This window comes from Schistocerca nitens, chromosome 4 (assembly GCF_023898315.1).
Source record: "Schistocerca nitens isolate TAMUIC-IGC-003100 chromosome 4, iqSchNite1.1, whole genome shotgun sequence".
Lineage (NCBI taxonomy): Eukaryota > Metazoa > Arthropoda > Insecta > Orthoptera > Acrididae > Schistocerca > Schistocerca nitens.
Genome location: NC_064617.1, coordinates 919,210,882 through 919,234,864, shown reverse-complemented (window position 1 = coordinate 919,234,864; position 23,983 = coordinate 919,210,882). Strand labels below are relative to the sequence as shown.

At 40.0% G+C, this 23,983-nt stretch overlaps 1 protein-coding gene across 1 annotated transcript; it reads left to right on the top strand.

Moving 5' to 3' along the window:
• The first annotated feature begins 22,656 nt into the window (after window positions 1–22,656).
• Window positions 22,657–23,763, top strand: LOC126252661 (craniofacial development protein 2-like). The gene has a single exon (XM_049953564.1). The coding sequence runs from the start codon at window positions 22,657–22,659 to the stop codon at window positions 23,761–23,763; it is 1,107 nt and encodes a 368-aa protein (XP_049809521.1).
• Window positions 23,764–23,983: the final 220 nt, after the last annotated feature.

Here is a 23,983-nt window from a genome sequence, read left to right as displayed (position 1 = left end):
GGAATTTATTCAAGGAGAGAATACTGCAGGAGGAGGCAAAAGTACAACAACACAGGTCAAAACACATAATGTTAATAGGAATACATTGCCCAGACAACGGTCTTATCTCAAGGTTACTGATAAGGACATCCAGTATGAGACCCTTGCTTCACCCACTCCCTGTCCCCCTGGGAACCACCAGGAATTGATCAAGTTCACCCAGGGGAATCGCACAGGCAATTGTACTACTTGTATTCAAAGTAATGTGACATAAAAATGGAGGCATGGCGGCAACACCATCCCCTCCCCCTCTGGATCAATGAGAACCTTGCAAGCCCTCCACACCTTCGCCTTTTATAACTGGAACATTTGTGTGGGAGGGGTTACCCTGTAGCTAGGCTGCGATCAGGCTGTGGCTATTTGTTAATAACGAATTATGTTAAGTCACATCATTTGAGTTCTCTTTGTTAACTACAATGTTATGTGCACCAGCAGAGACCTCACCTAGGCAAATATGTAAGCACTCTCAGTTTTACGTATTTTTCGTATGTTCCTCAGTTTTAAGTATTTTTCACCTACATTCGTATTTTCCACAATTTTATGTACTTTGCCCAATTATGTAAGACCACTCTCGACGTCATGATGCTCGAAGGCAATCATGATGCAGACTTAGATATCACTGCTACTGAGGCACACCTCTTTAACTCCATCATTTATAACTGGGATACTCTGGAACTGGACACCACAGGTGTAGGCCGAGATTGTTTGTTAATAACAAATTTCGTTACTTGAGGTGTATTTGATTAATATTTCGAAGCATCAGCAAAGACCTCATCCAGTTACGATCCGTATTTTCCGCACGCAATTTTACGCATTGTTTGCTATTACGCGAGTTATGTGTGTCAACATCGCGCCGTGTCGTGACATGACGTCACGTCATGACGTCGCATCACAGTGTCGCGTCACGTCACGTCGCGTTGCGTTGCGTCGACGTCATGATGTTGTCAGCACGGTCCCAATTTATGTATCATTACTAAACCAACACTCCATTACTAGTGTGTGACGTGATAGTGGTAGAAACGAGCACATTGGTAGAAATAGTGATGTCATAGAGAATCTTATAAGACAAAGATATTGTATAAGATATACCACACTACATTAGTAGATTGTGTGACGTCATATTAAAATTCGAATGCCTCCAACCAAAGATATTGTATTTGTTGCACACCTCTAGAGAGAGCCATCCAGTATCTGCGACAGCTTCAGCAAAACTCGTGTCACCTGTTGGAGGGTAGATCACGCCCTTCTGGCTCCGACATATGGGTGTGTAGCTAAGAACGCTGGTGACACAGTGCCCAGCAATTGCCGAGTAAGTTGCGTTTGGTGCCTAACATTGCTGCTGTGCATCGGTTCAGGCCGAGAGATCTCGCACTCGTGATAGGAACGGTAAACACATCTCGACACGTAGGTGGAAATATCAACGACTGGTGCAAATACGCATCGATCTCCCCCTTGTATTTGCTGGGTTGTGACGATATGGTGTGGAACTCCTTGTATGATCGTGGACACCAGGTCGCAAGTGGGAGAGATCCATATATCTGCCTAGCACTACGCCAGACCATCTCCCCATGTGTGGTAGAGAAATTTGCACAAATGGTGCTCAATAAGGCATCAAACTACAGCAAAATCTGTCGGTAACATATCTACACCTCTGCAGATAAACGCAGCTAACAGTTTAAAGAGTCAAGCACATCGCTCCCCACCACCCTTTCTCTCTGGACCTATCAGAAACATACTCCCCTCCTCCATCCACCCAACCGTTATGCTTTTGAAACTAGCGTTTTGAGCTAGGTGGCCTCTCAGGTGAATTGAAGACTCTTAACAGAATAAACTCTACAAGTATAAGCGACAGTACTATAAGACTCGTACATTAACCAAGGGCAAATCCAAATATGGCACATAATTTCCAATGATCCACAGAATTCCACACACACGCTGGACAGCTAACACTTTGCCGTATTTGCCACGAAAACTTATCTGTGCATTAATAATGAGTATCTGTGAAAAGTGAGTAGGACTTGTGCAACAGACATATCCTGTACTACATGTGAACCATACCTGGTATATTGAGGAAAAACTTTAGTGACAAAATACAATCCTAGGACCATATCGACGGCGGGCTAGATCTGCCGGACTTGTAACTCTAGCGATGTTACTTTAATACAAGACTAGTAAATAGCTGTGTAAATTGTCATATATGACATTGCCACATGCAAACGAAACCGAGAAATAGTCACAGCGTAGCAAAATAGTAAACTCTTCCTACATACAAATTCATAGACACGCAGGTGCCATAGTACGATTAAATGCGACCGTAGAGACTGGGCACCATATACCGATAAACCGATTGTCCAAAGACTAATTACCACGTGGTTCAAAAATGCGAACAACACATGCATAATGACCGCTGGAAAAGCGATTTGCACATACCTGATAACAGTGCAATCAGCACCGTATTTACGACGAGATGCCGCTTGTATCCTACATCGCTACAGATCTAGGAAGCACAAGGACCAACATTGCCACTGTGAGCCGTAGGTGCAATGCAACACATCCCCGTATAAGTAGAGAAAAACTTTATCATTGGCTCCAAATAAGCGTAGGGAGCGGTCCACGCAAAGCTGATATATGGAAGGGAACCACTGATTTGTGTGTGGCTATGAGTGAAGGTCCACAACATTTTGCCTGATAACCAGTACCGTTTCGGTCGCAATGTGGCAGAGCTGAGGATTGCCCACATGCTCCCGGTAATATACAGAGACTTGCTTGATAAAGCTACCAGTGTATCGCCTGTCAAACACAAACCAGACAGCAGAGACTGTCGGAATAAAAAGTTCTAAAACTGATTTATATTAAAACTCTGCAAGCTGCTGCATATTTAAAAACAATATGCATTATGTAGTAGCAGAAACAATCCATACTTGTACTGGTTACAGCAATATCAGCAGATCTTGGACGTTAAGATTCTACCACGAATCAGCCTCTTACATATCGTTGTCGATGACAACACATAAATCAGGTGATCTTGGACCCTAATACTTCTGAGGGGAACGGCAGCAGAGTCTACCTGCATAGCGATATTTTATCAAGTCGATTGTACTAGGAAAAAACATTCTAAGACCAATATGCCGTAACTTGGGTCATATTCGCCATCGTGAGGGGAGTCATAATGTGGTCTGACAATGTATGTAGTGTTAAATTACAATTGATGTATCACAAATACAGACTCACACACAGCTTCCCACGAAAATTTAGAAAGGGAGCCATGATCCACTGATGTAGTTGATAAGGTTGCTGGGCAAAATCAGTAGTGCAGAGCTGGATTTGTTACTGGTAGGGTAAATTAATATGAGGGAAAACCGACGTTGTACAGATAGACGCATTCCTCTCTCTCTAGCCCTTGGGTGGCACCTTGTACCATAAGGGATGTGTCTCAATATGTGTTCAAAAACACATTAGGACATGTAATGATCGAATGATCCTCTTACAACTGACACAGAGTTTCGACAATCATTAAAAAAACACGATCGCAAACCGTCAATAGTAGGGCAAAGTGAGGCCAGGAGCACTTTTGATATCAAATTGGCATGCTAATTATTTAAACTGCTCAGTTAAACCAGCTCCCCTCCCTCTTTCACTAACCTAATATTCTGCTAAGTAGTTTACGATCCCTTAAGGTTGATTTATAGACCCCTGGGGATCATCAGTCTTTCTGAAAAACTGCTCCCCTCACCCTTCTCCCCCCCCCCCCCCACTCTCTGGGAAAAGGGGAACTTGTTAATTTCTGAGCCACTTGGCACACTCTGGAAAGCCCCAGCCCCTCCCCTTCTCCACTTCTCCCTTCCCTCCCCCATCTGGAAATTGGTGGGAAAAAGACTTACCTGTGCTGGAGACAAAGAATCTCACAACACAAAATCCAAACCAATGTCAATAATATGTCGATGCATATTCTTTATTGCCGGCCGAAGTGGCCGAGCTGCTCTAGGCGCTTCAGTCTGGAACCGCGCGACTGCTACGGTCGCAGGTTCGAATCCTGCCTCGGGCATGGATGTGTGTGATGTACTTAGGTTAGTTAGGTTTAAGTAGTTCTAAGTTCTAGGGGACTGATGACCTAAGATGTTAAGTCCCATAGTGCACAGAGCCATATTCTTTATTTAATCAGTTGGCAGGACACAGGGCTTGCATATTTGGCAAGAAATATCTCATCAAACGGATTGACTGTGGGAATATTGCAATTTGCCAGTAAAAGCTTGCTTAAAACACTCACCACAACCCCTTCTTCATGGGAAAAAACTTCTGATCGCGCCATCCGCCAACTTCAGTCGTGCCTGGAACAGCACCGACTGGGACATCTCGTCTTTGTGTGTGCCATACCGCACCATATGCGCCAGACCACAGGCAATCCCTTGAGACCAGAGCGCTGGACTGGAATGTGCCAGTCACGTGCAGAGGAATGCGTGATACCAATTGTCGGCTTCCTTTGAAATTAACTTCTGGATTCATTCCCAAACACACAGCTCCACACCAGGTGAGTGGAAGCAGGTGCTCTATGTGCACAGCCCGCTGTGCAGATGCTGACTGAGTTAAATCACAATATCACCAGCAGAGGACGCTGGGAGAAGAAATCTCCTTCTCCCTCCAATCACCACCTCCCCTCCCCCTTGCTCCTCTAGTTACTTCCCATCAGACAAAGCAATAGGTGGTGGCAACTCTTTGACAGTGATGCCTGGAAAATTCCTAACAAAACACATGCTCTCTCTCTCTCTCTCTATCTCTCTCAAGTGGATACTTTCTGAGTAGCTAGTATCTCTTGTGTGCCACTGGGAACCACAATAGCCCCTCTTTTGTTCTGAACAAAGTGACGGATAACTGGTAAATCCCCAGCCTCCCGAAAATACTGGGATGTGCATGATTTGGAAAAAGTCCATCTGGACTACTGATGCTCTATCAAATTGACTGACTAATTAATTAAATCGATACTCTCTGTGTGGGACAGTTTTTCCTTGGTTCCTATTGGTGGATACTAGGACTGTCATATTGGGGAGGGGGGGGGTTTGGGGCTGTCCAGGATTCGATCCTACAGCCACCAGGTTTCAAAACCTTACTCTTCCCCTTTCTCAATTTTCCTCTCCTGCTGTTGGTGGATATTCATACAGTTAGGTCGTTTGTGGGAAATCCATTACGTTCAAGATAGCTAAAAATGTTTGTGAGAATTGCAAATTTCAGCTCAGTTGCGCTATGTCCTTAATTTCCTGGAGGCATTTCAGGGGTTTGACTGGAGCGTGCTCGCAATACGACTATTGGAAAGAAGAAAAAGATCAATCGGGAATTTGACATCGTAATTGGAAGCTTTTCAGTATAAAATCATAGTTGTAATTTCAAATTTCGGCAGGAATTCGTGCCATTATGGTTGAGTAATTCCTGACCACCTACAGGTATGGTAAATGTATTTTTGAAGCAATATGCCATAGAATTGCCAAATTGGTTCTTTCTACTGCACCAGGAAGAAGAAGGAGGGGAAAGCACCTATTGCATGATAGGGTAGTAACAACAATAAACCCACCTTTATTTAAACAAATACCACTCCACCTTTCTGCTGCAAGACAGAATCCACTGGAACGGATTGAACAGCACTCAACGTCACACACAGCACCTGTCAGCATATGGACAGAGCACTTTGTAAACACATACATATAAAAACATGAGCCATTCCATAGTAGTTGCCATTGTTAGATGTTGGAAATCGCGGAAACTTCCGTAGCCCACCACTGCCAGTTCCCTTCATGCCCGACAACTTCTAGCATCTACACGCCAAACGTACCAGACGCTAAGAGGCCGGAGAGACTGCTGCCCTGCCAAGAAATCAATTTATATGGAGGAATAATTGTCCAGCGCAAACACTCGCCATACTGAACCTTCTCAAACAATACACGTGATGCGAAGGCTGCCCAACACATACTGAGTATTAGTGCGCCATTCACTCGCCCAGAGGGCGACTTGTTTAGGTCAGCTGCATCCTTGTACCCTGCCTGACCAGTTAAGGTTGCTCAACGACAGCTTGTGATTTGAGCCACAAATGTCCATCCGTTCTGGCCACCTTCCCTATGCTCCCAGACACTAAGTGTAGCTGTCCTTGGAAACCAGCCACATAATGATCAGTGTAATTTCAATTAAATATTACGATTGCAGCGCAAATTTGAAACATTTGACAATGTGCGAAACATCGCAAATATCCCCTCATGACGACTGTGGCTCTGGCAATATTAGTTTCCTACGTAAATCTATATCCTCCTTATGAATGGACATAATCTTCCACGTATAATCTTTCAAACTGCTTATGGGCATCGATGCGACGAAATCGCAATTTTCCATGCAAAAATCGCAGATTCCATATTTCCCTTACAACTGGACATAGTCACACCCATAACATTCTCTTTGCACATGTCACAACAGAACTACAGTGACTTAACACTCCAACATGTACACATTTCAGGCACACAGTGCAATTATCGTTGTTGTGGTATCAGACGCCAAATGCAGTGTATTGACACCAAATGTAGTGGGTGGGTGCCAGGAGGTGCCGTATTAAAACTCAGAAAGAACTTTCCAAATGATTTATTCGTTTCCTCTACAGAGCTCCATTCACCTCGGTCATCGTCACAGACCCCCCACAATGCTGAGGTAGCACCCCAGTGGCCTGTGCAATGCAACGCTGTGTTGTGCCGACCTTGTTTGCCAGCTCCAGAATTCCAGTTACATCAGGATGGCTGCACCAGCAGCCAACTCAGCGACCATTGTCCTCATTGTCTCCGCACTGCTCCACCGGGAGCCATAGGCTGGCCCCGCTGCTGCTTCTTCCTTGGCTGGCGTAGCTGGGAACGCGGTGGCAACGACTGCCCATGATTCAACATCCGAATCTGCAGACCCCACCACGGATGTCTCCGGCATGTGTCGGGAGCTGAGACGCCTGCCCGTGGTAGCGAGCCGAGGAGTGGCCTGTCCTGGCTGGCTGCGGACCCTCCATCAGCCTCAGAGGGTAGAACCAACAACCCGCCGTGGACTGGGACGCTGTCGCCCCATCTGCTGTGTATGTAGCCCGACGGAGTGAGGCGCCCCACCATCCAGGACAGCTGCCACACTTGAATGAATCTTGTTAGGAAACAAAACCTATTTATACTTGGCTGCGTGCTTCTGTTTCACTAACACGTCACTTCGTGTCACGTAAGCACCACACCCTGGCTGCACCAGTGGGCTCCTTCTGCCTATAGCTTGCGCCATGCGAACTGCTTCATACATCCTTTTCAGCAGTTTTACGGCCCTGTGGCCTCCATTCACTTCGCAACCGCTGGTCAGTGTAACCTACTGCAATCCGGCCCACACCTGGCTGTAACACGTGCTCCGAATATTGCGCAAAACGAACTTTCCCTATCCTAAACGGTGGTGCTGCTACATCGTTTATATGTTTATACTGTCCGAAAAAATTATGGTAGTCCACTCTCACACCAGCTAGCTGTTTCGATTCCTCTCAGTTCTAGGAAATTGACATTTAGGTCTTCCAATCAATCTGAATCTTGAACAGACTGCAGGTATTTTCTGCCAGCACTTTTGGAAGGCGCTGCATTCCGGTAAGACTCTACCAAAGAGGTGTTGTAAGGCACAAGCGTCTGGCAATATCTTGTAATCAGCAGCACTCATGCAGACGAAATTGTTGGAAAGACATAACTGGTATTGGTCAGTGTACAGCAGTAAACATCGCAGTCGATAGTGCGAGAAAGAACATGTGAGGTTCTGCTTAGGGAACCGATGAGATAACGTTCTGCATATCCATTATGTTACATCCATATCGCCTGTCCTGTTTGTACACTACAACAGATCCAGTTGAACCTATGCACTGATATATTACGCAGGTATTTACGAAATGAATCTATCACCCTTTATGGTCGGATATACCTTGAAACCACGACCCCCTGAGCCTGACATGGAGTCTGTAGCCAGCCAGCCAGCGGTGGGCCGCTCCACAGCTCGCTATCGCCAGCTACGCCAGCGAGGAAGGACGCAGCGGGCCGCTCGGCAGCTTCCAGTGGAGCAGCGCTGAGTCAATGGGGAGGAAGTCTGCTGAGCCGGCTGCAGGCACAGCCCGAAGACGCAGTCCTACAAGGCTGACACACAGCAGTGCGTTGGACTCGATTGCTGGGGCAGTGGCCTCAGCATTGAGGGACCCTGTGATGTGGACCAAGGTGAACAGGGGCACTGTAGTGGAAGCAAATAAATTATTTGAAAAGCTCGGACGAGTTTTAATACACCCCCTCCTGGCTCCACCCACTCCATTTGGTATCTTCCCACTACATTAGGTCATCCTGATTCATTCGGTTGCAGAAGTAGCCACTACATTTGGTGTCAGAATAGCGGACGTCATCTGATCAGTACAACGTTCGATTACACCACCTGCAGTACAGACACAAGATACGGTGAGTGCTGACGAAATTGTTCTGTTTGAGTGTTGGACACTTTCTTTCTTTTTTGTTTTTTCGAGTATGGCTCCTGGCAAGCCACATTTTAGATGTTTTTCGTGCCCATAGTATTTTTTGTTCTTAGAGTGTTAGCGTATTTGAGGCAATAAGATTTCTTATTCTTTCGTGGCATTTAATTACTTCTGTATTGGTTTATGATGACACTGAGTGTGATGATATGGAGCTGTAGGAAGTCAGGTTTTTATTGTACTTAAAAATGTTTTGTTTTGGTACTAACTGGGAACGAAAGCAACACAATGGCAGAGTCAAGGACACAAGGTGTGTTGGAACCAGAAGCGGTGTAGATTTTGTTGGAATAGGTAGCACAATCGACAGCGGACAATACGCAGTTGAGAAGTGAATTAACATCTAGAAGAGAGCGGAAAACTGCATCAGATCAGTCGTTGTTGCCTAGGGTGCAGGAGATTGATCCAGATGCCACGAGCTTGATTATTCCATTTTCTGGCAAGGCATCTGAGGATGTGTGTTCGTTTGTGGAGGACTTGGAAATTTCAGCTGCGATGAATGGTTGATCTGATGAACAGTTGTTACATGTAGCCAAGATTATACTAATGGGCGAAGCAAAGACATATATATGTAAGGTATTCTGAAGCCTTAAGGAAGGGAGGACAGTTTAAGAAGTTAAAGGAAGGGCTTTTACAAAGGTGCAAGAAACAGAATAGCGCTTGGTACTTTAGGGTAGGTTAAGTACAATGACAAAGAGACGGGGAGAAATTTGCCGATAGGATAAGGTAAATTAATGTTCTGTTGCAGGAGGCTGAGCAAAGGACACTTGATGTATTTTTGAGACAGTTACCGGCGCATATGTCACGGAAAGTGTGTGAAGGGAATCCGAAAGATTTGTATTCGGCTGTACAGCTGGCAATTCAATGTGAGGAATTAGATGTTACAACAGGGGCATGCAAGAGGCAAACAATGTTTATGGCGGGTGTGAAATGTTTTAAGTGTGGTCGTACGGGACATGAGCAGAGGCAATGTACCCAGTCACCAAGGAATAGGGGAAGGTGTGGAAATCAGCAGCTTGGAGGATGGAAAAGTGGAGATAGGAGAGGTGGACAAGCGTTAAACGGCAGAGGGGCGCTGAGACCCACCTAAGGGAGCTCTTTTGTGAGGTCTGTGGAACATGCTGCAAAGTGATACGAGAGACGGCAAGGACAAGCATTGTTTACAAACACTGGGCTAAACTCAATATAGTGTTGACTGATTCTACAAAACCATGTTGATCTGACCATTCCTATGCGTTTGGCATTACTCTATGTCATATACATATTTCTGTGTTTATATTTGTATTTTAATTCATAATAAAATAACAATAATCTTTTACCTACTGTGGGCTACTTAATTACCAGACCAGCCCAAACGTTACACTCGTGCACAGACCGTGTGTTCCATGGTCTCCCCAGTCTGACGTGAGTACCGGGGGAAACCCTGGGATCAAAGGCACTCTACGCCCAAATAATGTCTCTGTGACATGCCCTGTTATGCAATGGCTGTCGCGCTAGTGGGTCTGGATTACAAGGATAAGTTATTGTAACAAATATTTTGGAAATATGTTACTCTAACATTAATCGATTCTTTTGTATTAAATTATTTGTCTTTTTTTTCAAATTGTAATTCACTAACAAAATATCAGTTATATCTGAGTAGGGTATATACTTTAAACAACTAACATGCTCAGTGATTGCATGGGGCAATGATGTTATCAAAGTGTTGCTAAAAGAAAATAACACATTCATATAAATTAAAATTAAAAACTCTTCATAAATTAGACAATTTTAATTTTTGTAGAAAGAACCATGCAAAGATTTACTTGTGAACAGAACTACAAATAACCTGAGTTTATGTACCAAATAATGTGGGTCCACAGTTTGATCTTTCAGATATTAACAATTGTGCATAACACTTTCCCTCCTATGTCATTTGCACATATGAATTTGTTTGCAATTTTGGTAATATCAATATTTTTAGTCATTTCTTTATGAACATGCAAAATCGACAAGTCATTCAATCTTTTTTATGTCACTGTTGGCACCAAAAACGTGAAAAAGATATTAATTGTCCAATTTGTTTAAGTAATGAAAATAATAATCAATTTGTTAAAATACATTGCAATCGTATTTTTCAAAAAGAATGTATTGATCAATGGTTAAAGAAAAATAAAATTGTCCACTTTGTAGAAGTATTATTAAAAATAAAGAACCAACATCTGTTCAAATATTGACAACAGTTCATTCTTTCCCAGCAACAATAATTAGATCTTTTGATCAATTTTTTGATTATTTACTAGTAACTACAAGATCCTTTGATCTTTTGATCCTTTGTTTGATAGAAATCAACAACTTAGAAATCGATATTATGAATCTGATGATGATTCTGATGATCCAGATGTTTTTATTTTTAAAATAATTTATATGAATAACTTAAAATTACTAATTAAAAGATTATAAAAATTTACTTTTTCAAAAATTTAGTAAATTTTTTTATATATAAGTGGAACAAGCGAAACAAGATTGTTCTGCGATAACTAAATTTTGTAACTCTTGTAAAACAGAGATATTATTTGATAATTTTATTTTACAAAAATATACAAAAGATTGTTTTTAGAACCATATGTAGACGATGTATAAATAAATATCATTTTCGAAAGTACAATAAAAATCGAATTCTTTGTGTATGTGGAAAAACTGTTGCTAAATATTATTTTAAAGAACATTAAGGACGAAATCCAAGTGAAGAGCACACAAACATATTATTAACAATGAATAATGAAGAGAAATCTAAATCTACAATTCACAATGAAGGAGTTATAACTGAAGAAAAATTTTCATCTACAAAGAAATGTAAAATTTGTCAAGAAAATTAGATTTAAATTGTTTTTTATTAATTCATCACATAAAGATAAACATAATAATAAATGTAAAAAATGTATTTTAGAATATGTTAACAATAAGAAACCTTTAACTATATTATTTATAATTCATTAAGTAATAATCCTTTACTATTAGTTATCTATAATATAATAATACTTATACAACTGTAAAATAATTATCATTTTAGTAACAAAAATAATTTTTATGAATCTATTGATTTTTTTGTGATAAATAGAAGACCAAAATAATTGTTTGTTATACTAAATAGTAAACTAATTCTTCCAAAAACAAATTAAAAAAAAATAAACTAATTGTTTAAAAAACTAATTGACTGTTAAACTAAATAATAAATTAATTGTTTGAAAACTAATTAATTGTTAAAATAATTCTGTTTTTTAAGAATTATTTATTAAATAATAATACTTATCCATCTATTAAATAATTACCATTTTATTAATAAAAAATAATTTCTAAAAATCGAATAAATTTTTTGTAATTAATAGATGAGCAAAATGGAAAGTAACACTGCTGCTCAACTAGAACAACTTGCTAATCAACTACAACAATTTCCTGTTGTAAGACTTCATGAGTTTTGTAAAATATATAATTTGCGAGGTTATTCAAATTTACGTAAAGCTGTTTTAATTACATTTATTATCAGTAATCATTCAAACTTTATTAGTAATCCTCCAAATATTGTTGGAAATAACACAAGTGGAAATAATACAAATATTGTTCAAAATAATAATAAATCTGAAGTAAGTGAAAATAAAAATTATATAACTGAAGAAAGTAAAACTTACAATAATATTGTCAATATTTATATACATGAACAAGGTAATACAAACATTGTTAAAATGAAAGTAGTGAATATCTTTGGAAAAAGTTACCATATTATGATATTTATGATTTTTCAACTGAAGAAGATAAACCATTAAAGAGAATGTTTCCATTTTCTACAAATATATTTGTAAAACCAAGAGATAGAAATACAATTAAAGATTACTTAGTTGAAAGAACATTTAAAAATATGTTAAAAACTATAAATTTAGAAAATAATATAGATATACTTGATCCTAATTATATTTTAAATGTAGTAAAATCAAAAAATTTTAAAATTGTCAACGAATATTTGAAAGTACATCATGGTGTAAAGATAAATTTTGATTTATATTGTAAATATGTGTTAAAAAAGGTGAAATCGATAAAAAATTTCATGAAATTGAACAACAAACACCAAACTATACTATTTTAACAAAAAAAGGTTTTAATAAAAAATACTAATAAGGTGAAAGTCATATTTTAGAAAAAATGTCTTATTTTCAAGCACAAAGATCAGGATGGTCATTAAACAGAATTTGTGTTTTACAACTAGCAATTAATAAATATGTTCCATTAAATGGACCATCTTACATTGATTAACCTGAAGTAATAAAAAACCAAAAACTGTGTGTTTTTTATGGTCTATAAAAGCAGCTTTATTTCCTGTAGATAAAAGTGCTGAAAGAAAAACAAAATATAAAAATTTTGATCTTGATCTTAATAAAAAAAATTGAAAATATTGAATTTCCTGTATTACTTACACATATTCCAAAAATAGAATATATTGAAAGGGTACTGTACCGCCCGACATTGAAAATAGGTACAACATACTTCATTACTTTTGTCAGAACAACACATTTTTTTTGTAAAATAACTCAATTTCAATTAATACATCGAAGCCGGATACCAGTGTGGGAAAGAATGACAATTTATTTATTTAATTGATCACATGTGCACTCCCACAAAGTAAATCCCTACATCCAGTTTGGTGAGAACTGTGAAATGAATGAATGTATGTGTGGGGCGGCGGTTTATTGGTAAATATGATTGCTGTATAAAATTTTGAATGTAAATTCAGTTCCTATTATTTAGAATATTATTTATGCTGTCTTTCGCCGTTCTCAACACTGGCTCTCTAATTACACTTTAGCAACCAGAAAGTGATTTAGCAAAACGTGAAGCCTGTAATTAGAATTCCTAGTGCCCACTTCATCTGAGAATACAGTTATAGCTGCAGCTTATAGCTCTGAGGAATTAGGAGGTTGTCCGGGATTTATAATCAAAAACGATATTCCAAAATAGTTGAGTATATTCTGAGAGTCACAGATGAAAAACAAAAGTATCCATACAACCTAACTAACAGAGCAGTTCAGAGTCTAATGCGCTGATGCAACTATAAATGTCCGAATTAAATGTTAAAATGAATGCTCGCCATAATTTGATGATAATATTTCATCAAACGCCACGCTAAATAAAGGTAGAATGTCTGTCCCGCGACGGCACGTGAAAATACGACAATACGCAAACTGAAGATCGATAATTAAAGTCAACCCAGAATTAACACTTCACTCGCAAATGATTTCCTGGTTACGCGTATCTCGAGTAACTTAATACGGCATCCGAGGCTGTTTGTAGCACTGATACCGGCGCGACGCGACTCCCGACACAGATGGCGTGTTATTCAGCGTCTGGAGAGAACTGGGGCCTTGCTTCCTCGCGCAGCGTTCTTATATATAAAACCACGGTGCGGACGGCTAAGGGAACGCCTGATCAAAACGGCTCTCCCGACTAGCCGCTGGGCTAGTAATGCACCACTTTAAGTTACCTAATAAATCATAGCTTCTCTTGCTGATGGCCGATGAAGCTCTTAATTTAAATGTGCATTCAGTACGCAGGTAAGTATTGATAATAAAATTTTGATGTGGCTAAGTTAAATATTTTGGGCGAGAGAATTAATTTAATTACACTGCACGCAGTAGACGAGCTCTGAACTGGCCTTTTGGAGATACGCTATCGCTGTAATTTTATAAGTATTCAAATGAAACTTTTCACATCTTCATAGCTATAGCGGATCTCTAACCTATTTAAATCTAAACATCCTAGCCTTATTTATTAGCCTACTTAATCTATCTTGCTTCCTTAAGTTTTGAGACGAAAACCAGAAAATCATGAATTTCCACTAAAATCTTAATTTGTGAAATCCAAAGTACTGTTTTTATTAAATTATTATGAAAGATGAATTTAAATATAAATTTTGAAGTCTCTAGCTCTTTTCTGTTGCGCCAATGATTTTTACAGAAAACGTCCAAATTTCGAAAATGGCTTAAGTTATCGAACTGATATTCGACACACATTAATTTAGTATCACTCCTGACATGCTAGAAAAGTTTTAGGTTATTTGCTTGATTTTTAAAGTATTGCGCAACATTTATGACGTCAGAGCTAGTTACAACGGACTGGCTGGCACACAATGGAAAGACTGATGTGAGTTTATTACGGCGTGAGTAGGCTGCTTCCTTACATCACCCTCTGCTTAAATTTTTTTGTTTATGAATGTTAATGAACGAAAAAAAAATTAATTAAAAAAGGGAAGCAAGAGTACAGCTTAACTTCCTATGAAAATTTAAAATTGAAATGTAAACATGTAGAAACATTAAAAGAAAACTGATTACCTACATTAATTATTTAAATTGCAGGCATGTTCACTGCCTCTTAAGCAACATTATTACTCAAATTTTAAGCAAAGTCAATGAAACACTTTGGCATACATATTGTCTTAGACAAACAAACACATAAAAATATGTAAAATTATGAAAATATTAAATCCATTAAATACATTTTTACATACACAAATTCAAAGAAAATAACATGATACATAAACAGATGATTATATCTTAGCAGTCTTTTCTAAACCTGAAAGAAAAGTTCACAAATAATTTTTACACACGTGGTTGTAGCCGCTTTGGCTGGCGTTCTACACTTCCATTCACAAGGGTAGAGGAGGGAAGTTGCTATGGTGTGCATCCTTCACGTTCACTCTAAATTACATGGGGAAAGGGGAGGAGTCACTGTGAGTTGTGTCCAAGTCACTCCACACTTTCACGCAGCTACCAGGCTGCCACTATCTGGTTTGTCCTGTAGAACAAACAAAAAAAAGTGCCTCAGACTCTGTTCACTTAATATCTAAGGGTGGGTCACAATGAAAGGGGGATATATACATTTTATCTTTCAATATTTTGCTGGAACAAAGTTAACAGAATTTTTTCAATTTTATTCTCGTGGTTACTTAATTGTCATAAAATCGGTAAACAAATGGCTTAAAACGCTGTCAGTCACGTACTAGAGAAAATTTATGCTCAAGACATACAATCATAAATCATATTTACTCTGAATTTATTATTTCTGGGCCGGAACACTGAACCAATGCTCGGTACATTCCTGACAAATCTGTATTTTATTCACTTAGCTGACTCATCTTTGATTACCTTATTCTTAGAGATAGTATGAGTATATTTGATTAGTAGTTGTTTTCTCAGCTTCTTTGTACATGTGAGTAACTTTTGGTAATAGTACAGTTCTGAGTGTTCAAAACACTACGTTTAGTTGACTACTAACTCCACTTATTGGTCCTCTGCTGTTGTGTCAGTTCCACATCTGTAATTATGTACTTACTTACTTTGAAGTATATTTAGACTGAGCTAAAATTAATGTTTTACATCTGCCATTATGTTACTTATTTACTTTGCTAGTGTATGAACTTAAGTAATACTCACTGTATTAATATTTAAAGCATAGGATAGCACATTTATTTCATATCTTTAGTGTATTGCAGCTGATCAGCTTGCTCACGTGGCAATCCATTTCCACTCGATCGGACGCTGAAACCACAGGTAGTCTCTCTCGACCTACCACTAAAGTGCATCAAGTAATTATGGACGTGCGTAATGCTAAATTTCTTAAACCTATAGGACACCATGAGCTGCTCTGTCTCATCTAACATAAGGGTACCTATGGTCGCATTCATGCCTCCAACTCATAACCTCAATACATGTAGGTGCGTCCTGTCACACACTACACCAAATAACGGCCAGCTCCAACCTTATAAATATACTTCAGGGACGTGTCCTTCACGTCTCAACCACAAATACTGTTCAATTCTATTACACTGCCATTCCTTGCTACACAAGGTGAGTTCATCCTTACAACTTATCTGCATATTTTTCATAACACTAAGCAATCTCTTTCTTACTATTTATTAGTTAGCTCTAATGCATACACTAGGTTTCACTGCCACTTCAGATCCTGCTTGTACATGAATTTGTACATCTTTTTAAATTACTGTTGGTGGACCATTTCCAATAAAACAACACTTTGTACTTACAATATTACCAGGGTACTATACATACTTGTTACACAAATACATTGTATCTTAATTATATCATACTTCTCTGTTGTTTAAGTCAGTGTTAGGTTTGTCACATTAGGTATTTTCTTTCACTAATCGGTGGATAGAATAGTTACAGAACTCATGGCTGGATAGCCATGACGGAAAGTTTTTGTATTAGAGAGTAAGTGCCGAAATTTTGGTGGATAGGAAAGATGAAGATTGAGTGAGACCTGAAATGGAAAGAAGATCTCACACAGCTGGGACTGCACAGCTGCCACACTGTGTAGAGGTTACAGAACAACCTCCTCCTTAGAGCATTCATTAGCTTCAGAAATTTTTCATATTGGAAAGAAGGGGTCGAAATTTTTGTGGATAGGAAAGATGAAGAGAGTGAGTGAGATCTGAAATGGGAAAGAAGATCTCACACAGCTGGGACTGCACAGCTGCCACACTGTGTAGAGGTTACAGAACAACCTCCTCCCTACAGCATTCATTAGCTTCAGAAAATTTTCGTAATGGAAAGAAGGGGTCGAAATTTTTGTGGACAGGAAAGATGAAGGATGAGTGAAACCTGAAATGAGAAAGAAGATCTCACACAGCTGGGACTGCACAGCTGCCACACTGTGTAGAGGTTACAGAACAACCTCCTCATTACAGCATTCATTAGTTTAATGCTGGCTTGATAGTCATATCGGAAAATTTAATGTTGGAAAGAAGAGGTCGAAATTTTTGTAGATAGGAAAGATGAAGAGTGAGTGAGATCTGAAATGGAAAGAAGATCTCACACAGCTGGGACTGCACAGCTGCCACACTGTGTAGAGGTTACAGAACAACCTCCTCCCTACAGCATTCATTGGCTGAATGCTGACTTGATAGTCATGACGGAAAATTTTAGTGTGTTGGAAAGAAGAGGTCGAAATTTTAGGTGGATAGAAAAGATGAAGAATGAGTGAGACCTGAAAAGGAAAGAAGATCTCACACAGCTGGGACTGCACAGCTGCCACACTGTGTAGAGGTTACAGAACAACCTCCTCCCTACAGCAATCGTTAGCTTTCGGAAATTTTCATAATGGAAAGAAAGGGTCGAAATTTTTGTAGATAGGAAAGATGAAGATTGAGTGAGACCTGAAATGGAAAGAAGATCTCACACAGCTGGGACTGCACAGCTGCCACACTGTGTAGAGGTTACAGAACAACCTCCTCCCTACAGCATTCATTAGTTTAATGCTGGCTAGAATACCCATACCGGAAAATTTTGTGTTTGAAAGAAAAGGTCGAAATTTTTGTAGATAGGAAAGATGAAGAATGAGTGAGACCTGAAATGGAAAGAAGATCTCACACAGCTGGGACTGCACAGCTGCCACACTGTGTAGAGGTTACAGAACAACCTCCTCCCTACAGCATTCATTCATAACCTTTGACCACACCACGTCGATCTGAAAATACTTTATGATGCCTTTTTAGAACCTGTCTCAGTTCGTCCTTCTGATTGGCGGAAATTTTATCGATTTCCTGCAATTTAGCTTCTATTTTGTCCAAAATAATTGCTTCTTCTTCTTCTGTGTTCAGCTTACTGTTACTAAGATTAACACTTTCGTCCCAATATCTCCTATTTTTCAGAACTCGTATAGGCAGCTCCCAAGTTTCATCATCAGTTACTACATGTTTATCACTAAAAGGTACTATAATTACTCCAGTTATTGGCAAGACCATTTTTAACTGGCTTCTTTCAAAGTCAACAACACTCTGATATTTTGACAAGAAATCTATGCCAATTAAAACCTCAATACTGAGATTGTTTACAATTAAACATGGATGATCAATTAAATTACCATTAATGTTAAAGGGCAGTAAAGCTTCTTGCTTTGCCGTTTTTGACACCTTGCCAGTAGCACCAATTATTCTTAGTCCTGATACCCTCATTACTGTAAGCTTGTCTTTACCAGGTAATGCATCAAAGAAGGACTGAGATATTGCACTCACCTCACTTCCACTGTCTAAGAGACAACGTACATTGATACCCAACATATTCACTATTATTATAGGGTGGCTTATTCTAGGTTGTACAGGTGGTTCCTCAAACTCATCTAATAGTTCCTTTTGGATTTGTCTCCAACTAAAGTGATCGACATCTGTCTTCATTACATTTAGGTCACAGTCTGTAGGGGTTTCCTGAATTACATTTTCAGCTGCCTTTTCCAGTCGGTCTATTAATTTTAAACCGAAACACCGCACAACTTCATTACATTTAGTTTGCTGAACATAACCCAAATTACTGTAGTCTGGGCGATTCTGCGCCTCCAGACCGGGCCTAACACTAGTTACAGCTAAACCACTTTCACCATTATCGTCGGTTTCCTTCTCAAGTGACAACTGGTCACAGCTACTGGGTTCATCGACCCCCAACAGCCTACCCTCTACATTCTCACTTATCTCCTGTCCTAAATCTATTAGTACATTATCAACATCCTGCACAGGCACTTTAGATAAGAGCACATCATCTTCATCGTAAATATAAGCATGAATTTCTTCTGCTTCTTCACCTGACAATTCAGTATTTTGTAGCTTTTCCCTACCATTACACTGCTGCGCCTTCTCTTTCTCTTCCCACTTAGAAAGCGTCTCTAACACGGTATCTATCAAATACTGTGAGTGATCTAATATTTCTGTTGTATCCTTAGGTGCTACCGATTCTTCATCCACATGTTTAGTTTGAGTATTCTGATCTGTCTTACCACTTCCCTTAACCACTGGCTTAGGAAAAGTAACCGCCTGGTGAGCGCCAGTGTCTTCATAGACGGGAACTAGTTTTCCTGCCTCGGTCTACTACTGTTTCCTTTATTTTCATTATAGTTAACTGGCATAGCATTACTTTCCGCGCTGTTGTTTACCTGCATAATTTTGTTTGGAACAAAATTATTATCACTTGGATGCCATTGTTGGTTCTGATAATCATTTCTCCAATTCCTACCTCTCTTAGGATGGCGAACACCTACTGTTCTAATGTTTACATTGCCATTTTGCTCGTTCCTAAAACTACTACTATTGTTATTAGTATTTCTGTTATTATGTGCTTGCTCCTCATTGGCAGCAACAAGTTCTACACGTTCCAGATACTCAATGAAACGATCCAGATTGTCTCTAGGGGCAGATATAATTCTAGTTTGCCAATACCATGGCAGTTTGGCTTCAAGACCTAGTATAATCATTTCTGGTTTTAGCTTTTCCGCCAAATGTGACAAACGTGAGATCCATGACCTAGCAAACTCTTTAATTGATTCCTTGCCTGCATTGAAGCGTTTTCCACTCCAAAATTCTCTCAACACTTCATTTTGCTTATTACTAGACCAATACTCATTAATGAAAGCTGTTTTTAACTCCGCTAATGTTTTACATTTCAACATAACATCAGCTGACCAACGCATGGCGTCACCTGCTAAATGGCTTCTAATAAATGAGATTTTCTCTCGTTCAGACCAAGTTGGTGGAATCACATCTTCAAAATCGTTCCAGAAATCTAGCGGGTGGTTATTTTTATCTGGATCGAACCGCAAGAACTGCCGACACCCGATAAAAGCGGCGTTTGCAGCTACAACTTGTTGTATACTACCATTACCAGAAGTTACTGAAGCTACTTTACTCTCAATGTTAGCAATGTTAGTACTAATATTTTCTACTTTCATTTCAACATTATCTACTCTTTGTACAATATGAGTAGTATCAGTTTTGATTGCATCTATGTCTGCTTGACATATATTTACTTTTATATTAACATCTTTAAACCTATCTGAGCACAGTTCAGATTCCGCCTCGATCTTTTCTGTTAACTTGTGCTCCAGCTTCGCATCTTCCATTTGGAAGCCTTTGCGAACCTCAGCAACTTCGGATTTAACTGTTTTATACATTTCAGAAAACTGTTGAGCAACCTTTTTCTTAATATCCTCATGATTGTAATCAATTTTACAATTCAAACTGTCTAGATCCTCTTTCAACTTATTGCAACCAGCCTTGAAGGTATCGTCCATTACCTTCAATCGTTTATTAAAATTAGTTTGACTGGCTACAATCCTGTTATTTACCTCAATTATATCAAATTTTAATTCAGCATTATTGGATTCTAATTTATTGTCCATTGCCTCAAACCGTTTATTAAAATTTGTTTGACTGGCCACCATTTCAGACTTTAATTCAGCTGTCATTTGTGCATTACTGGCAGCTATTGCTTGTAATATAACATTTAAATCAACAGCCCCAGTATCTCTGAGTTGCTCACTAGCTGGCTTTTTATCACACTCAGGTGACGAAAAACTAGCTCCAACACCAGAATCATCAAAACTAAATGAAACTTCTGATTGATTAGTCATATCTAACTTCTCCTTCTTAAACTCTACCATCTCTGATGACTGTTTCATTTTTAATTCATCAGAGAAACTATCATCCAATAAATTAACAATTTCTGCTTTCTGCTTTACTACAGGGGTCTCTATTATTGAATCATTGCCCCTTCCCACACTACTGTCAGGAGACAATACTTCATATTTCACTTTAACATTATTACTTTCATGCATGTTTACACTTGAACCTTTGTCTGGATTTACATTTCCTTCAACAGGCATAGGTTCTGATTTAAGTTTATCCTCTGTTCCTTTTGGCGGTTCCATCGCTGACAGTCTTTTAGTGCAGGTTAGTAAAAATTTTAACAGCTTTTCACTTAACTTAGTTCCTTCTGCACGACGTTGTCTGCGCGGCGTACCAGGATTACTGATGCGACGTGGCACGTTGAACTGCAGACGGCAATTCGACGGCTGTTTTGTGTTTGCGTGGCCCGCAATTGCAGGCGCGGTTCCGGCTGCTCCAGCAGACGACTGCGGGGAGGTGAAACTGGCTTCTCTCGATGCCGGCAGCGCCGCTAGACTCAGTGCCAGCTCCGTCAATCCAAATGCGTTTTTAATCCAATTGCGTCGTCCACATGCACTCGTAACACTTTCACTGCTCTATACTTAGCTGCGTGTCGCATTTCACTCGCGAATCCGAATGTTTAAAAATCACTTTCACTTTTACTCAGTTTAATTTCCCGGCCGATGCACCATATGTGGGGCGGTGGTTTATTGGTAAATATGATTGCTGTATAAAAGTTTGAATGTAAATTCAGTTCCTATTATTTAGAATATTATTTATGCTGTGTCCGCAGGGGGCTCCTGTCTTGGGAGTATGTGGGTGGCAACCACACGGGCCCTTAGCTGAGCCTGGCATTACTTCCACTTACTTGTGTCAGGCTTCTCCTGTTTCCTTTCCTATCCGGCCCCTCTCGGCCAACTCTTGGTTTCTTCGACCCCAACGGTATTAGGTTTCCGAGGCCCAAGGGTGTCTTTCACTTTCCTCTCTAGTATCTATTATCTACCCTTCGACCCAACGGCGAAGCGAGCGGAAGAAGAATCTTATATCCCAGGTTCTCAAAGATCGTGGAGGCGGAAGAGGTCATGCCAGACGAACTGGCTGTAAAGGCGCCGCTCAGCCATCATTGAGCTCGCGGCAGTTCGTTGCAGTTCTGGTACCTGAAGTCACATGTCACATACATATGTGCCGTGATGAATTGTTCCAGAATCATAGTGTGTGGGTCAATTCCTCGCAAGCTGTAATCCACCTTAAAGAAATTCACGCAAATGGCAATTTCTCCTGTCATTTTCTCTAAAGACCAATGGCGATGGGATAAGGACGATGGTAGCAGGCTCCGAGTGAGGCTGGAAGCTACTAGTCTGGACCTGCACACTGGCGGCAGGTGTGTGATGGTCGCCTTCCTGAGAACCCGTGTGAGTACTTGGGAATCCGGTCCTGCATCTGCGACTGGGCAGGCCTATTTAGGATGACCGCTGCCCACCCTGAATGGGGAAGGCCCTAGAAAATGTGGGCTAAACATCAGAAGTCACACTTGAACCGGGCTGGGAATCCGCACCCAGTAGGTCACTCCTTATACTGCGGACGTAAGCAAAAGAAGAATGAAATGATTATGACAATAGGGACATGGAATGTCAGGACCCTCCTGGACGTGAAAAATTACAGACCAGAGAGAAGAACCGCTCTTATCACCCAAGAACTAGCCCGGCTAGATATAGACATAGCTGCCTTGAGTGAGACAAGACTCTCAGGTGAGGGACATATTAGTGACGTACGTTCAGGGTACACCATCTTCTGGAAGGGAAAGGATGCAGGAGAACCACGCATCCATGGTGCAGGATTTGCTGTAAAAACGAAAATAGTGAAAGATCTTCGACTTACACCTGTCTCAATTAATGAAAGACTGATGACTCTTAGAATACCCATTGGTTCAGACAGATTCATCACCTTCGTCTCTGCATATGCTCCTACTTTAGACAGTGATGAAGACACAAAGAATCAGTTCTACCACCAACTGAACAGTACTCTCTCTAAAATACCCATTCAAGATAAATTAATTTTACTTGGTGATTTCAATGCCAGAGTGGGAAGGGACAACCGTTTTTGGAGAGATGTCATGGGTAAACAAGGGGTGGGAAACTGCAATGCAAATGGGTTGTTACTTCTTGGTCTATGTGCAGAGCACGAGCTTTTCATCTCCAATACCCAATTCTGTTTGCGTAACCGCTATAAGACCACATGGATGCACCCACGCTCCAAACATTGGCATCTTATAGACTACGTTATTACGCGACAGCGTGACAAGAAAGACATTCTCATCACAAAAGCAGCACTAAACATCAATGAGTGCTGGACTGACCATAGACTTTTAGTCAGCCGTTTGAGAGTACCAAAGTATCGCAAGCCACGATCCCACTTTTCAAACCCACCACGCAGAAAATTCAAAATAAGCAACCTGAACAACAAAAACGTTCGCTCACACTTCCAAGCCATACTGTCTGAACAACTTAACAAAGCTCCAGCAACCACAGATGACGTCGAACAAGAATGGACCACATTAAAGAACATCATCAAAGAAACTGCTGAGAATGTTGTTGGTTGTAGTGCACGGAAAAGAAGTGACTGGTTTGATGACAACCACGGAGAAATCCAAGCCATCATCAATGCAAAGCGGGATGCTTACCTATCCCTTGCTCAAGATCCATCCTGCGCAGAATAGAAAGCACACTTTCAAAAAATCAAGCAGAAATGTCAGAGTGAAATACGAGCAATCAAGAACAAATGCTGGCAACAGAAAGCCACAGAACTCCAAAATATTTCTGATGCAAGGAACCTGCGTGGCTTTTACGCTGGTATTAAAGAGCTGTATGGACTTATCCGCTCCTCATCAGGAACACTGAAAGCTGCTGACAACTCCACCATTCTTACTGAAAGTCAGG

Bases quoted from the DNA above. Each gene is read 5' to 3' on its own strand.
- LOC126252661 (XM_049953564.1), top strand. From the start codon at position 22,657: ATGACAATAGGGACATGGAATGTCAGGACCCTCCTGGACGTGAAAAAT.